At 44.3% G+C, this 17,164-nt stretch overlaps 1 protein-coding gene across 2 annotated transcripts in view; it reads left to right on the plus strand.

Annotated features, from left to right (window-relative positions):
• Nucleotides 1-17,164, plus strand: part of GNG4 (G protein subunit gamma 4) — a 67,853-nt gene that overhangs the window by 36,499 nt on the left and 14,190 nt on the right. For both annotated transcript variants that reach the window (XM_058542979.1, XM_058542980.1), the window contains one exon: nucleotides 4,173-4,281. In XM_058542979.1, the coding sequence (XP_058398962.1) occupies nucleotides 4,183-4,281 (99 nt within the window). In that variant the 5' untranslated portion in view covers nucleotides 4,173-4,182. The remainder of the gene's footprint in view (nucleotides 1-4,172; nucleotides 4,282-17,164) is intronic.

Genomic DNA, 17,164 nt, shown 5'->3' on the forward strand with positions numbered 1-17,164 from the left:
CCACCATGAATATATTTCCACATTTGAAAAATAAGAGGATTCGACCTGGAGCTCTAGGTTCCCTACCAATATTAACATTCGGTGATTCACAGCTTAGCTACTCAAAGTGTGGTCCACGGACCAGCAGCAACTGGGAGCTTGTTAGAAATGCAGAATCTTGGACCATACCCCAACCCACTCAATCAAAATCTGCATTTTATCAAGATCCCCAGGGATTCACATGCCCATTAAATTTTTAAAAGAACTGATTGCGAGAGTCCTGAAGGTACGTGGAACACTTTGCAAGGCAGTTGGCGGACACAAAGGAACCATAGAGTAGAAACGATTTACAGCCATGGTGGTTCTCCACCTCCAGTAGCGCCAGGATCACCTCGGGAGGTTGTGAAATACAGATGTTTCAGGTCTGCGGGGTCACAGTCTGGGTCCCGGATATGCGTGCTGTGAAAAACTTTACTGGCCGCTTGGAGAGAGAGCGTGAACATGCACACATGAAATAGCTTGCGGGTCACTGATGGCAACAAGAGGAATGTGCTCTAAATGGGGCCAGGGTGAGCAGAGAGCAGCAGGGCAGGGGAGGCGAGGGGTAGCAGGCTCTTCTCCCATGGACTGGGGAGAGTGCTTTCCATCCTTATGTTTGGCATCTCCGCATTTCGTTACTTAGGGGCCCTTTATGGGCATCTATAGTTACCTCCCCACCCCCTCTTGAGGAAGTGAGGAAATTGGGGGGATGGGATGGCTTTCTCTTTTGTCGTTGCTGTTTGTTTTAAGGCGATGAAAAAGACATGAATATATTTTTATATGCTTAGGAGAAGGCACCCAGAGACACTGATGTTACAGGAGAAAGAGGGGTGAGGGGTAGGGCAGAGCCCTCGAGGAGGGCACGTGTCCACCTCATGTGAAGTTAGCCATGGATGAGGAGATGCTTTCAGCAGCAAGTGATAGGCAACCCAACAAACGTGGCCTAAACTGTGAGGAATATATTCTCTGAGTATCGAGGATCAGAAGTAGACCATCCAGGATCCATCCAGCTCAGGGCTCTGGGTTGGTTTCTCCATGAGTCTCCTGGGTCAGTTCCCCAATGGTCAGTATGGCAACACTCAATCAAGGCAGCCGAAGATGGAGGTTTCTCCTCTCGTGCCTGGGCTAGGAAGAAAGACCTTCCCTACAAGTCTCCCACAGACTTCCCCTCGTGCCCCGTTGATTAGGACAAGCTCACGTGCTCCGGGCCCACTGCAAGGGAGGCGGGAAAGTGAGTGTGGCATTTTCAGTCCCTGCAGCGGAAGGTGGGCCCTGCTGGCAGGGACAACAGGTGAGGGGGCCGCTGTGGGGTGCCAGCAGCAGGCCCTGGTGCGGAGGAACGGCTGCTGCACTGAATGGAGGCGAGGATGCATGTAGACGCAGAGGAGCTTAAAGGGGGGTGTTAAGGAGGTTTGTCTTAATGGCCTTTTCTCTGTTCAGTGCAAGCTGAGGTCATCTACTGAAGATGAGAGGACAGAGGGGGTGAGGAAATGATGAAGACTGGAACGTCAGGAGGGCAAAGGGAGGGATGATTGGGGACCGGAGGTGAGATTGCCAGGCAGCTTTGAGGAACCCTAAGGCTGGATTGTGAATGTCTGATGGCACCAGTCCCCAGCATTTGGCGGGCGGGGGCAGGCGGGTGTTTCTCCAGCAGTGCTTAGCAGCCCTTTAGTGTGGACAGAGAGGGGAAGGAGTTGGGTTGATACAGTGTGGGGTTTCAGGAACAGAGGAAAGAAGACAAGTTTGGGGAGAGAGTGATGGCAATGTTGGGTCATGTCGTTTAGGCTGACTGTGGAACTGAATGGAGCTGGGCAAGGCTGTAATGTAGGAGACAGCCGTGGAGGGACGTGGTGCTTTGAGGTGGAAGAGGAGTCAGGGAGTGAGAGAGGAAGAGAGGGTGTGGTCAGAGGATGATGTTGGAGCCCAGGAGCACAGCCCTCTTGGCTGGCGGTGGCAGACGTGGTCTAGAGCGGGGACACAGGTGGCGAGACCAAGGAGACGAGGGGCTAACAGGGAGGACGTGGGAGGGATGAGAGTCTGTGAGAGGAAGACAATCTCACTTCTGGTGCTGGAGTCCCCCAGAGGGTGGGGGCCCCACCCCATCAGCTTGTTTTATCTCCTGAACACAAAAAGGAAAACATAGCTCAGCCAGCGGGATCTTTTTCAGATATTAAGCATTCAGCCAGAGTTCTCTTTCTGTGTCACGGACTGGAGTATGGTGCAAACGTACCCTTCTTTGTGAACAGGGGGAGAACGAGTAAACAGCTGAGTAGGATCAGGGTGTTCTAAATACAGCACCGCCAGGTGGGTAGAGAGGGAGGGGGCAGGTCTCGGGGTGCGGGGCGCTGACGAGGCTCTCATCCTGCTGGTAACATTTTCTCTGCACTCACAGCCACACCTATTTTCACTCGCACACTCTCACACGCACTCATACACTCACACACCCTCTCACACTCATACATACTCACACCTACTCACACTCAACCCTCTCATACACATGCCCACGGCCACTCACATACACTCACCCCCCCCAGGTACTCTCTCACACACACTTATGCACTTACACATGCTCACACTCATAGACACACTGACATCCACACACACACGGTGCAGAGCCCTTCTCCTCCCCCTTTGCCCTTCACCTGTGTCGTGCTTTGTTCACGCCTGCTGATCCTGGGCTCAGCTTCCTTCTCCTTGTCCCCCCCAACCTCCCCAACTCTTAAAATCCCAAAGTCAATGAGGGAAGACAAGGATGGATTCTGGAATGGGAGGAGAGGATCAGGATCTGAGGACAATGATTTTAGGGTCCTTTTTCACTTGCATCAGGCTGGGGAGGGTTGGGAACTAGACTGTCTCCTCTCCCCTTTTGTGTGGACACACAGGGACACAGAGGGACAACCACACAGACTGGTGCAGGGCATGCACCATGGACATGCAGGCACACACAGACCTGAACACACATGCAGAAATGCAAGCGCATCTCTATGTAGTAGGAGTAGTGGCTGTGCCCTCGGGTTTTCAAGCCCTAGGATTCTCTTTCTCTTCTTGCTGAGTAAAAGTTCCCCACCAAGATAGGGACACACACCTGTTAAACTCTGATTTAGGTGGCTGATCTATGTCTTATAAGAGGAAACTTTTATTTTTTAAAAAGTTCCCTGTGGACAAATGAAGCCACCATCATGCCTCGTCTGGGCCAGAGAGTTAGCGCGTGTGTGAAGAAATCCACGGTGTGGCCTCGCACACCAAGATACCAGCTGAACCTCCTAACACCTCTCTGTGCATCATTGGAAGCTATGTGACTGTGCTCAGCTCTCAGGCTTGAATGATTAGGCCTCGTCCAAGTAGTTTCTCATCAGATGGAGTAATTGTAATCTACAGTATATGCTTTCTTGTGGAACGGTTAGCATTACAGTGGTCTTTTCATTGTCATGTGGCATATTGCATGGCAGGTCAGGGAGAATTTTGTCCCCCTTCTAGAAAAACAAATCTATGCTTGGGATAGGGGTGTGTGTTTGTGTTATGGTTTAAAAACAAACTCCCAACATAAAATTTGTAAACTTTTTAGAATGACAGCCAACTAAAATTAATAATAAAGCAATTTTATTCATGGGAAATGTGTGCTTAGAGCTGTGGATTGCTAGGGGAGGCCCTATGAGACAGCAGAGAGAACCCTTAGCTAGGCTTCAAAGCTTTTAGTTTGGGTTCAAGAGCCACAAATTTTGGCTATGGAGACTTTGGCTATTGGCTTAATTTCTCTGAGTTTAGTACTTTCTTTACTTACTAAACAAAACTTAATGTTTTGCCAACTTTATGGGCTGCTAGAGGAATGAATGAGCAAATGTGTATGAACTGATTTATTGCTAACGAAGCACTATACACATGTTGAGGTATTGCTTATGGTCGTGGGGGTGGTAAAGTAACTCTGGGACCATCTGTTACCTTCTACTCCCTCTGCCTGGGCTGAGAAAGTCTTTCCAGCCACTCCCGTCATTAGTGAAGCATTCCTTTCTCTTATCCAAGGAAAGTTTGCTCCCAAATGCCCCCTGGCTTGGACAGAGAAGCTGTAGGCGGTGGGAGCAGGGAGGAAGTCGAGGAGGGCTCTGCCTTTCTTTGGAAAAGGAGCGCTTGCAACCCTTTACCTTTGGTTGTTTCAGGGGCAGCGGAATGAAAGAGGGCATGTCCAATAACAGCACCACCAGCATCTCCCAAGCCAGGAAGGCTGTGGAGCAGCTGAAGATGGAAGCCTGCATGGACAGGGTGAAGGTAAGCACCACAAGCCAGCCTTACCCTCTGACCAAAACCCAGCTCGGAACATTCCTCCCCTTTCCAAAGCAGCCTGGGGAGAGTTAATACGTCACCCAACAGAGCATCCAGCCAACCTTGGCGGCTGTAACATTTACAAATGAGTGTTTGCTTCAGAGTCCCGCGTGTGCCTAAGGATTCGAATGATGCAAAATACGCAGTGTGCATGAATTCCGTAAGGAGTCTCCAAAAATAGACTCATTTTCGTCTCAGCTCTTTTTAGCTCCGTTGTCATGCCAATAAGCGAGAAAGAATTTAACAATGAGATCAGTCATAGTTTTTCTGCCTGATCCAGTGACTTTGAGGTTAGACAATATTGGATATTTTGACAGGGGTGCTTTTGGGAGTGAAGCGCTGAACCGTGCACCATGTTTGTCAAATGTTCCTTTGGGGAAAGTGAAAAAAGGTGCCAGCCACCTCCCACTGTGTTCATTTCGCTGATGAGCGTAGATCTCTTCATGCTGGGAGAGCTGAAGCAAGATGAGGCCACCTCTTCTCCAGATGCCACTTAGAAGCGAGCAGGAGGCCAGGCAAAGCTTGTGGCTCTGAGATGCAGTCTGGATTCACTGACTGCAATAGAGTTGGAACCCTATCAGGAATCTGACACCAGGAAACTCAAGTCCAATGTGTCTGTGGTCTTTGGGGACACACAACCAGGGGTCTCTCCCAGGCATCTGGGATTCTAAAGAGACAGAATCCATAGGGCAATAGGCAACTCCTAAAGCCTTCTGTTGGCAGAGCGAGCAGTCCCTCCTTGAGGCTCCCATCACCGAGACCTCCCCTCATGCTAGAGTTATGGCCAGATGGCACCAGCCTCCATAAGGAGAGTTATTCCCTTCCGCTGGGGCTTTGGGGTACGAGCTATGCAAGGAGGCAGTAAACAAGCACAGAGAGTGACATGATGGTATATGAAGCAAGGAAGGAATACAGTACCATACAAAGTGGCATGAGTAGACCAGTATTTCTCGAGCATCTTCATCTTGCACATACTGAACCAACTACAGGTTAAATACCAGTCCTTGATCTCTAGACTAGAGGAGGAAGCAAGAAAGCCAACAATTCTGAAACAGGGCGAGCCCTGATATATAGAAAAGGATTTAAGATTGAGTGCTGCAGACATTCAGAGCTCCAGTGGTTCAAAGACAGGACAGACATCTGCTGAGAGGATGAGGACTGGGGCGAGATTCGCTCTTTTCTTGAAAATCTCTGAGCACCCGCTCTGCACTAGGCGTGGTTCTGGGTTAGAAACACGAACGGAATGCTCCTCTCCATATTGCTCAGAGAAGACTTCTTGGAGCTGTGCGCTGGTTCTGAGGTGATATTGAAGGAGAAGGGAAGGCTAATGTACGCTAATCATGGCTCATGTCGAGCAGTCGAACCTGACAGAATAGCTGCCAGTTGTGCTGGGAAGACAGCTTTGGGGGGGTGCTGTGTACACAAGACAGATCATAAAAACGATTGGGCGTGAAGCCTAGGCCGGGAGGTGAACTGTCAGCAATAGATAAAGTCGTCAGAGGCCAGAAGGCAGTTGAAGCTGCAGAAGTCATCGGGAAAGGCAGAGAGGGGAAGAAAGCAGGTGTGGTGTGGAGCAGAGAGGAAAGGTGGAATTGGAGATGCAAATCCACCAAGAAATTTAGCAGAACTTAGAGGATATAAATGTGGGAGACACTAGGGAGAAAGAAGTTAGAATCCAACTGTCACGCTTCACGGCCAGAGGACTGGATAGACTGTGGGCACCAGTTTTGGCAAGAGGACAGTTACCATGCTGGAGAGTTCTATTTTGACAAGGAAGGTAAATTCTGTAATAACAGATCCTCACCTACGACAATCATGACCCCAGGAGTCATTGTGGGGACCTGCTGTCTCCATAGATGAAGGGCTCTTCAGGAGTCACTAAGGGCACATGCATCTCCTCTAAAAGAAAGAGGAGAAATCGTTAAGCCAACTCAAAGCAAGTTCATTACTCAGATAGTATTCAGAGGGATAGGTGGTCCTGTTCCTGTGGTGACTGTTTTACGGAAATGTGGCTCCTTGATCCCGGGAGAGGGCCTCCTGGAGGCGTCTTCAGGCTCTGTGGTAATTCCAGGGAGCAGGCCAGTGACAGCCATGTCAGATTTGGTTAAGAGTTGGCAGAGTTTTGTCGTTAAAGAGATGATCCAGCGCTGCCTAAGGAGAGAGGTAGCCTTGAGGAACCGCATCCCTGCCGTAGCTGCACAGTCACACGGGTTTGGTTTTGTTTTTTTTCCAGCTCATACAACCCTGTTTATTTATTTTATAAAAATTGTGGTAAGATACACATAACATATAAGTTACCATTATAACCATTTTTAAATTTACAATTCCATAGTGTTAAGTACATTGACAATATTGTGCAGCCATCACCACCATCCATCTCCAGAATTTTTTCATTATCCCAAACAGAAACTCTACCCATTAAACACTAACTCCCCATTCCCCCCTCCCCCAGACCCTGGCAATCTCTATTCTACTTTCTCTCTATGAATTTGACTATTCTAGTAACCTCATCCATATAAGTGGAATCATATAATATTTGTCCTTTTGTGTGTGGCTTATTTCACTTAGCATATGTCTTCAAGGTTCACCCACATTGCAGCATGTGTCAGAATTTCATTCCTTTTTATGGCTGAATAATATTCCATTGTATGTATATACCACATTTTATTTATCCATTCATCTGTTGATGGACATTTCAGTTGTTTCCACCTTTTGGCTGTTGTGAATAAGGCTGCTATGAACATTGGTATGAAGTGTTGGAGGCCCTGCTTTCAGTTCTTGGGAGTATATACCCAGAAGTGGAATTTCTGGATCATATAGTAATTCTGTGTTCAGCTTTTTGAGGAATCACCATACTGCACCATAGCAGCTGCAACAATTTATATTCCCCCCAGCAGTGCACAAGGGTTCCAGTTTCTCCACATCCTTGCCAATACTTATTATCCATTTATTTGATAACAGCCATCCTAATGGGTGTGAAGCTCACACATGGCTTTAAGCACTAGCCCCCCCTTACCTCAGGGCACAGTGGGGCTTTGGGAAAAAATCTACTTGATGCAGCTCTTGGCAAAAAAAGGGTGTGTGTTGATATCAATTAGCCAGACAATAAAACATAATGTGGAAAGAAAGGGAAGCCATCAAGGACACTCCAAACTGACCTTGTTAAGGGCCTTGATGAGGGAAGAAAGAGGAAAAGAGTCACCAGGGAGAGGAAGTAGCCTTTCCAGGGGGGGTGAGAAGTCACTGCAGGAGAGGAGGAAGGAAAAAGAGACCCTGGACGGTAAATGACAGAGGGAAGCCACATGGGAGGAGAAGAGGAACAGTTCATAGAGTTCACCAAACTCCTGCACACTGTGACGAGAATGCCAGGTCCACATGAAGGGAAAAAGGACAGGCTGAGTGCAAGGTGAGGATGCAGGAAAGGAGAGTGTGCAGTGCCTTTCACTGGGCCCTGGAGAGGGGAGAACAAGCTGGAGGGGAAACAGCTGGAGGAAGAAATAATTGCAATTATGAGTCCCACAGAGCTGGCTCCTGGGGTGAGGCGTGACAGATCGGGACCCAGTGGACAGCCCGGGCTAGGGCAGGTGTCAGGCAGAAAACTGGAAAGGAGCCCCGTGGCCAGCATGGTATGTAGCCAGCTGCGAGCCTGCCCCTGGGCTCCACAGTTTACCGTGCTTGGAAGAGTGTCTAACGGGGAGGGAGGGAGGGAGGGAAAGGATGGCATTTGCGGCTCATGAGAATAAAGTGGAGGTCTGTTAAGGACGAGAAAAGGGAAAAAATAACTCCATTAAGCAGTTGTTTGGATTGCAAAGATAAGAAAAAGTAGTAGTGTGAACTCAGAGAGGTTTGGGTAGTTCATGAAGGAAAAATGGAGCCTAAATATCCACTGTCATCTTGAGGTCCTATTTATCCCCCAAAAACATCATCTGCACAAAAGCACTGGTGCCGATGTAGCCTTTGTTCCAGAGTTTGTTGGGGACAAAGAAGGGATGCTTTCCACTACATAGCCTGCAGCCAGACCTCACACCCACACAGAGTTGGGTGCAGAGACCCTCCCCCACACAACCTCAGCACCATTCTCGCCTCCTCCCTACCTTCATTCATTTAATGTTTGTCAAGTACCTTCCCCCCTCACCCTTCTCCCCAAGTTACTGCCCACCCTCTCCCCCAGCATCCGTTCGACTCTTCTCTATCCTGCCTAGAAGCTCATTAGGCCATTTCCCAACCAAGGTGAGGGCTCCTCTTTGAGAACCATATCAGCTGCTAAAACAAATGTAAATGTTCTCCATGTATCGTGAGCACAAGGAAGATTCAAGACAGAACCTGTATGGCCGCCCAAAAAGCCTGGAAAATAATACTCGGGTTCCTAAAAAAGAAATGAAGAGCACATAAAAGATAACTATTTTGGAAACTATTTTGGTCCTCAGGGAAAGAATACCATCGTAGTCTTATTCTTTTTTTCACCTATTAGAGGCTCAAGCAATATAAAATTCTATTGGGAAAGTACATATATGACATTGATCACCAAATAGGAAAAATTTGTTTAACCATTATGGCAGATACGAGCTGAGCAAAGTGTAAGAAGCTTAAGTGGAGAAAATGGTGTGGTCTCTGGAGCCGGCCTGTGCAGCCTGAGGAAAGAGCTCAGCTGCGGAAAAGATGTGGTCCCACAGGGGAGGCACAGAGGTCTTGAACAGGCCAGGACGCAGGCTCACAGGAGTGCTTCTGGGAGCTGCCTCTCCATTTGGCACCCCGCAGGGTGCCCTGGTTCCCCTGCCCCAGAGGAAAGGGGAACCCTGACACTGGGCCAGTCCCATGGGCTGTGAGCTCTGGAAGTGGACAGAGCCTTGAGCAAACCAGTAACTCTCGACCAGGGACCAGGAGACAGCTGACAGACTTGCCAAGGAAAATTGGCCAAGCAACATTATGCCCAGTCTCTCTCATTTGCCTTACAGGCTATGGTAGGTGACTTAACATCTGTGGGATGTGCTAACAATCCCTAAAAGGGCTGCCATTAGGCTGAGATTAATTTTGTCAACACGAGCTTTATTTGCTGATTGTTGATAGACTGTTCACAATCCTCTATAAAAGTTAAGAAAAATTTGGAGAAAGTTTGAAAAAGGGGAGTAGCTTTAGGGGAAAAAAAGGAATAGACCCATATACTCTGTGACATTGAGGTTTTATAATTTGGTGCTTAGAAAACAGAATACATGATCAAAAAATCTTTTAGTCAGGAAAAATTGAATTTACAAGTGTTCAAGCTATATCTTATATATACTTATTCTGTTTAGAATTTTTTTCAAGCCAGCATTATATAAGAGTGAGTTAGATACTTACTCAAGCACGTGGCATACCTAAGACTCCTCAAAGAAAGAGTAGAACATCCAGGAGCTTGAAGTGCAAATGTGAGAAAGTAGGATCCTTATCTGGGGGCTTTGATTCTTATTTTGAAAATAATGCAATTTCTCTGTTTATAAAAATGGTACTAATTTATTTTAGAAAATTTTGGAAAATATAGAACAGTATAAAGAAGGAAATTTAAATGATCTATAACCACTACATTTTCATGTTTTTCCAGCTAGCTGTTTACTTATTTTTCTTTTTATAAAATTGTGGTTATAATGTACATTTATTACTTTTTGCAACCTGAGTTATCACTGAACAGTATATTGTGGTTATATATCCAGGTCAATAAATACTCTCCTAAGATATCATTTTTAATATCTCTTTTCTCCATCATCTGATGTACAATAACTTATTTAACTGGTTTCCTGTCCTTGGCCGTTTCCATTATTTCCAGTTTTTTAGTATTCTTTTTTAAATGCACTGCAGCAAGCACTGGTAGATAAAATTTACACGTCTCATTGTTTCTTTAGAATAAACTCCTACAGACTGAAAATTGCTCGGTCGAAGGATATCTTATATTCTAAAGTGTTGGAATCAGTATCAAATTTCCCTATGAAAAGTGGTACCAGTTTGTACTCCTATCAGCAATGTGTGTGTGTTTCCCCAAATTCTTCCCAGCGCCATTCTTTAAGCCATACCAATTTGATAGATAATAGATAATAATAATAGTAATAATAATGATTAACATTTATTGATTGCTTATCATCTGCTGTTCTGAACAGTTTATATTAAATTCACTCAATTCTCATAACACTTTTATGAGTAGGTACTACTAACATTCCTATTTTGCAGAGGAGGAAACTGAGGTCTGTAGAGATTAAGTAACTTGCACAAGATCAGGCAGCTAGAAAGTGGTGGTAGCAGAGGGATAGGAAACCAGAGGTCTGGCTCCTGGGCCTGCATTCTTAACCTTTATGCCATGCCATTTCCTGACTGCTGATACCTCATTATCTTAACATATATTTCTTTGAGTCTTATTGTGGTTAAACTGATTTCATATGTCAAATTCTTCTTTCGTGAATTGCCGGTTCCTGCCCTTGGCCCAATTTTCTATTGTGGTACTTAGCTTTTTCTTATTGATTAGTAAGAGTTGCTTGCATATTATATGTTACAAATAGTTTCCCAGTTTTTTGTTTGCCTTTTAATTTAGTCTTTGATTATTTTTGATGTACCAATGTTTTAAACTTTTATAGCCAAAACTATCAATATTTCCTGTGGATTCCTTTGTTTTATACATAAGCCTTCTCATGCTAAAATTAGATAAACATGCACCTATATAATTTCTAGTCCTTTTATTATTTCATTTCTTACATTTAACTATTTAATCCATCAAAATCTGTTTTTCGTTTAGTTTAGAATCAAGGTAAGAATTTTTTCAAAGTATTTTTTTTCAAAATTCGCACCAATCCATAATTAACAACCCGGAGTTCCCCCTCTTGATCTGAAATGTGATAGCTTTGATTCTGCTCTCTCACTTTTGAGCAGATACTGACTACTCCAGGATATTTCTGTTCCTGTCTCTGGTCACTCATCCCTGTCTCCGTTTCTAGATCTTCCACCTGCCATGTTAGCACTCACCATCTTCAGTATTCTATCCCTAGCCCATTTTAATCCATTTTAATCTCTTTTAATCCATTAGGGTCTTGTTGATTAAACTCATCTACTTCTGGGGCCTTTTTATATACCTATACCTCCAGCCCCGCCCCTGAGCTTTTGTTCTGTATATCTCGGGACCTACTGGTCAATCCCCCAAAGCCTTAAAACCAGCACATCCAAAACTGATCTTTTTTATTTCATCCTGTTCTTTTTTTGTATTCTCTATCTCATTTGGTTATACCACGATCCACCCAGTGTCTCAAACCAGAAACTCTCTTTTATCCCACATATCTAATATATTTCCATATCCTATCAGTTTTGCTCCCTGAACATTTCAGAGATCTATCCCCTCATCTCCATCCTCACGGTCACATTGATTGCCTGGCCAACTGCAGAAGCTGTAGGTGGTTGATCTGCCTCTAGTCTTGCCCCCTTCAGATCCATCCTTTACTTTTGTCTAAATTAGTCTAATATAAAAATCTGACTGTGCATTCCTCTACTTAAAACTCTGCAGTGGATAAAATAGGAGCTCCGTAGCATGGCGTAAAGACTCTTGATTCAGCCCACTCACCACATTTAGTAACTATTAATACTCCTCCAGCCTCATCTCCTAGTACTCCCTTCCTCTTGTCTACACACACACCTTCTCCAGCAATTTCTTGAATATGCTGTGCTGTAACATGCTCTTTTGCCTTTTCACATGATAGTCTCTCCATCTGGAAGGTTTTTCTTCCTCTGCCTGGAAAATATCTATTCATTCATCAAATGCCAGTTTAGAGGGGAAAAGCAGATGCTGGCCTGTGAGCCTCAGCATTGCACCCACCTGGCTTTTCACAGTGGCGGTCTGCTTACCCCAAAGTGGGAATCGGCCAAAAATCGAAGAAGGCCTCCCATCATGGGATTAAACATACTGTTTGGGGAAAGTATGAAACATCTTTGGAGGGAAAGTGCTAAAGAACAACTTACCTGAACTGTGACTTTCCACTGCCTTGGCTTTCATCACCTGCTCAAAGAACTGAATGAGGGTGTTCCAGCCCGCACTGTAGAACGAATATTCCAACATCACTTCAGTAGACAATGAAGGCAGTCATGGAGAGTCTACCCATACTATTCTTGCACAAATAGCAGACCTAGTTTAGAACTGCCCCCTTGCAAAGAATAAAGGAAAAGAAAAAGAAATATTGGACCTGTGTAAATATTCTGTCAAAAAAACCAAGGACCAGACTATAGCATATAAAAAGCTAATAAAGCATTCACTTCAGAAGAAGTCTTCTTCCAGAAAACCAAAAAAAACTTTAGGTAACTGCTTTATAGTCTCAAAAAAAAAAAAAATGTAACATAAACGTGGAATCTGTGAAACCCTAGCTCAAAGGAGAGATAAAATAATGATTTGAAAAGGGAGGTAGAAAAGCTAAGGAAATAACTTGATGAGGGGTGGGGAACACCATTCAAAGGAGCAAAGAGTGTAACATGCTGTAGAAAACCAAATTAGTGACATGGAGGACAGGCTTAAGAAAACCACACAGTAAGCAGAAGAAAAAGATGACGAGTCAGATTAAAGCAGTTAGAGAGAGGGTGATAGAGACGAAGACCAACAGCAACGTTCCAAGATTTGGATGCTGATGTTCCCGCCAGAGAGAACAAATGGAATAGAAAATACTCTTAAGGATATAATATGAAAAGGTTCATTAAATAAAGAAAGACTTGAATCTGCAGATCCAAACAGCTCATCCGGGAAAGAATGTAATAGAAAATGATCAACCCTGAGACACGTATACTGCTGAGGTTACTTAATCTCAAAAGTAAAGAAACCGCATGAATACACAGGCTGAGGAAGCAGTCATTTAGGACAAGTACACCTAACTTAATATGTGTCAGGTGCTTTAATCCTCACACCAGCCCTAAGACATTGGTGCTACTAGGACCCCAGTTCTCAGACAAGAAAACCAAGGCCTACAGTTGATGTGATGAAGTGGGGATACAAACCCAGGATCTCAAGTCGCATCATTAAACTACAGTGCCCACCTACAGAGGGCAGAAATATCAGTCTGGACAACGTTGCACCTCACTTGAGAAGATGCCAGCCTAAAATTCTGTAAAAATTCTAAAATTCTGCAAAGAATTCTTTACCTAGCCAAGTGGCTTTTTATGTTCTAGGCAATATAAATTTATTCTCAATTATGTAGAAAGTTAAATATAATGCAAATGTGTGCTTCTTTTCTGCAGCAAAATTATTCATTTTATACAATTGAATTTCACTAAAGGAAATACATGTGTGCATAATTTGTGTTAATTTACACATAATATATATTAAGACTATAAGAAAGTTTGTGGGGAAATTCCCACTAGGTCAGGAGTTTTTTCCAAGCAAGGGCTGAGTGTCTCGTTGCTTTTGGAGCCCACACACTACTTGGGTCATAGGCATTGGTCACACTGAAGGGTGGACTCGATCTACTTAGAACAGCCCAATCGCCCGTTTCAATACAGGGCCCAAATCAGTAACATAGAAACAGGATCAGGTGAGGCAGTCCATGCATCACAGGCTTTGTTCCTTCTAAAAGGACCTAGAAAACCTGCAGCTACACTGGCTCAGACATCACCAATAAGCACACCACCACCTGCAGGCACGCCTTTTTTGATCAGGGCTATAAGACAAAGGCCTTGCTTCTTGGCACATGTCCAGACTCTTGCCTCATGAGGTCTCGAACTTTGTGCTGAGCTGCTAGGACTGCTTCAGCATTATCTGCCCCTCATCTTATGGGCAAGGATCCATCAACTGAACCCTCAGCATCATAAAGGAACTGCACTTGCAGATGAGCCCTCTGAACTGCCTGCCAGGCCTAGTGAAGTGCTTGTCAGAATATCAGAAGCCCCATGTTCTTTGGTGAGGCAACAGCTAAGGTCCGGTTGGCCTCAGTATCCATTTTGACTGCACTGGTCAATGCTACTGGAACCCCAAACGTCTGGGCATTCTCGATTTGTTTCTTCAAGTAACTGAAGCCTTTTTCCACCAGCTTTAGATTCTCCCCCATACAAGCCTTTGGTGGAGTCCATCCAGCTGTGTCTTTGGGCTCTCCCTTGCGTTTTGACAGTAGCAAGGGGTCCTGACAGTAGCAACAAGCCCTGCCACAGGAGAGATTGGACTAGAATATCAGCATTTGGTGTTAAAAACCTTTTCATCACCTCACACCCACCAAAACAAAACAAAATAAAACCCAGAAAATAAGAAGTGTTGATGAGGATGAGGTTGTGCACTGTTGGTGGGAATGTAAAATGGTGCAGCCATGATAGAAAATAGTATGGTGATTCCTCAAAACATTAAAAATAGAATTACCATGTTAGATTACCAATCTAGCAATTCTACTTCTGGGTATATATCCCAGAGAACTGAAATCAAGGTCTCTAAGAGAGATTTGTACACCCAGTTCATAGCGGCAGTTAGAATAGCTAAGAGGTAGAAGCAACCTGTGTGTCCATCAGCAGATTAATGGATAAGCAAACTATGGTATATCCATACAACAGAATATTATTCAGCCTTAAAAAAGGAAGGAAATTCTGACACATACTACAACATGGATGAACCTTGAGGACATTATGTTAAGTGAAATAAGCCAGTCACAAAAGGACAAATACTGTATGATTCCACTTATTTGAGGTAGCCAAAATAGTAAAATTTATAAAGACATAAAGTAGAAGGGTGCTTGCCAGGGGCTGAGGGGAGAGAGGGATATAGGAAGTTGCTGTTTAATGGGCATAGAGTTTCCCTTTTGCAAGATGAAAGAGTTCTGGAGATTGGTTGCACAACAATGTGAATATACTTGACAATACTGAACTGTACACTTAAAAATGGTTAAGATGGTAAATTTTATGTTATGTGTATTTTACCACAATTAAAAATTTCTTAATATAAGTTTTTGTCATTACAAAATTTGCTCCAAATCCGGCTTCAATCAGTATAGAGCCTTCAGAGCCAGTAAACTTTAGTGCAGTTGGGTCTGCTATGCTAGAGAAGTTTGTGTCCATCACGAATAAATATTGGCCTTCTCTCTAATGTCTGGACAAGATTGGGCTTGGTGCATTCTTCATGAGCACTGTCAAAGCACCACTCACCCCCAGATCTTCAGCATTTCTGGAATCTACTTTCTCACTAGATAGTGCCGCCACCATTTTGCCCAGTCTCTCTTTCCTATCTTTTAGAGCACTGGTGAGATCCAAACACCCAGGATTTCACTCACCACAGAGAAGTCAGTCTGGGTCATCACTCCAGACGTCGTCTGCCTCAGGAATCTATCACTGGTATCCAAAGTCTGCCAGCTTATGGTTTCTAGATCAATATTCAGTCTTGAAATCTTGCTTAATTCTTTATCTGTCAATGTGATAGGGCCAGTTTTCTCAATTCTTACTGTTTATAGCCTTTAGATTTGGGCATCAGACAACGTTTTTACTCCATTGACTGAAGGTATCAAATGGTTAAAGAGGTCTTTATCCATCTGTGTTGGTTCATGGAATATACAACATCAACAGCAGCAGAAAAAACGTTTTAAGTGTTTTGATAGAGTGGATGTAAACTGTGAGGCAGAGGGTGAACTCTTCCATAGGAATGACCTGAGAGTCTACTTCCTTCAGCACCATCTTTTGTTCCAAAAGTTAGGCCCTGACATGCTGTCGGATTTAAGCAAGCACGATCTGATGAAGAGCTTGCACTAGCCCATTGTGGTTGTTCTTTTCTCTACTCCTGACCTTTGGAGTTATTCTAGTCACTACCACATATTTTGTGTTAGATTGGTGCCTTGGGCATTCTAGTGTTTAACAGAACCTTAATCTTAATTTGACCATATAATTCTACCTAGAAAGCAAATCAATTTCTCAAGCCCAAGTTACCAGTGGGCTTTGGTTTGCAAAATTATAATATATTAATATCACTTGGGACAAGTGTCACTTGAGACTAAGCTGGTTCAACTGAATATCCACTTTCCTGGCTCAAATTTCTCCAGAACTACTATGCTGTGTGTGAACATTGCAACTGTCACGGGTCTAGCTCTACCAGGAACAGCACCCACCCTCTTTCCTGTATCATAAGCCACATTGCTCACAGCTTTTCTCCCAATAGTCTTTGAAGCAATTGATTTCAGAGTCTGCAACTATTGCTCTAGGTTTGATCCACTCACCTTTCATCACTTCAGGTCAATCATTTGCAACCACCAGGACATTGGTTTATTGCTTCCTCATCCAGAATGGCAGTCATTGAGTGGCATGTGGTCACTCTGGCATTGTTTTACAGAAATGGGTCATTGTTGGGGCACTACGTCTCATACTGCCTACCAGCAGTCTGTATCACTGTCTCTTTGAAGTGTTACCACCATATTTTAGGTCTACAGGAGTAAAAGTCATTTAGGTCACCTCTAAGCAAGATTTTCAGCATAGATGCTAGCTAATCTACATTCTTTTGGGAGTACAGTAACGTTGATTACTGTTTTGGTATTTATGGATTCTCTGAATCTAAAGGTAACTTCGCTGTGAATCCATGTACACTAGAGCCTTCATTCAAAAATGGGATGTATTTTAATGCCTCCACTTCTATTGTTGTCCTTACTAATTTAATATCAGTGGCATTGATTCTTAGCTCCTTAGCAGCCTTCAACTTCACATCCATATAAAGATCTGAATCATCTTTCTTGCCATTCTGTAAAATTGCCAGGGTTGATGAGAAACTAGATACTTGCTCCTGCTCTCAGTGTCTTGGCTCTTCAGTCTCTCCCTGACTTGCTCAGAGACAACCTTCCCATCCAGGATTCCTGCTAGTGTTATGGCCCCAGTAGTCTCCTGC

The sequence above is a fragment of the Diceros bicornis genome, chromosome 6 (genome assembly GCF_020826845.1).
Source record: "Diceros bicornis minor isolate mBicDic1 chromosome 6, mDicBic1.mat.cur, whole genome shotgun sequence".
NCBI classification, from domain to species: domain Eukaryota; kingdom Metazoa; phylum Chordata; class Mammalia; order Perissodactyla; family Rhinocerotidae; genus Diceros; species Diceros bicornis.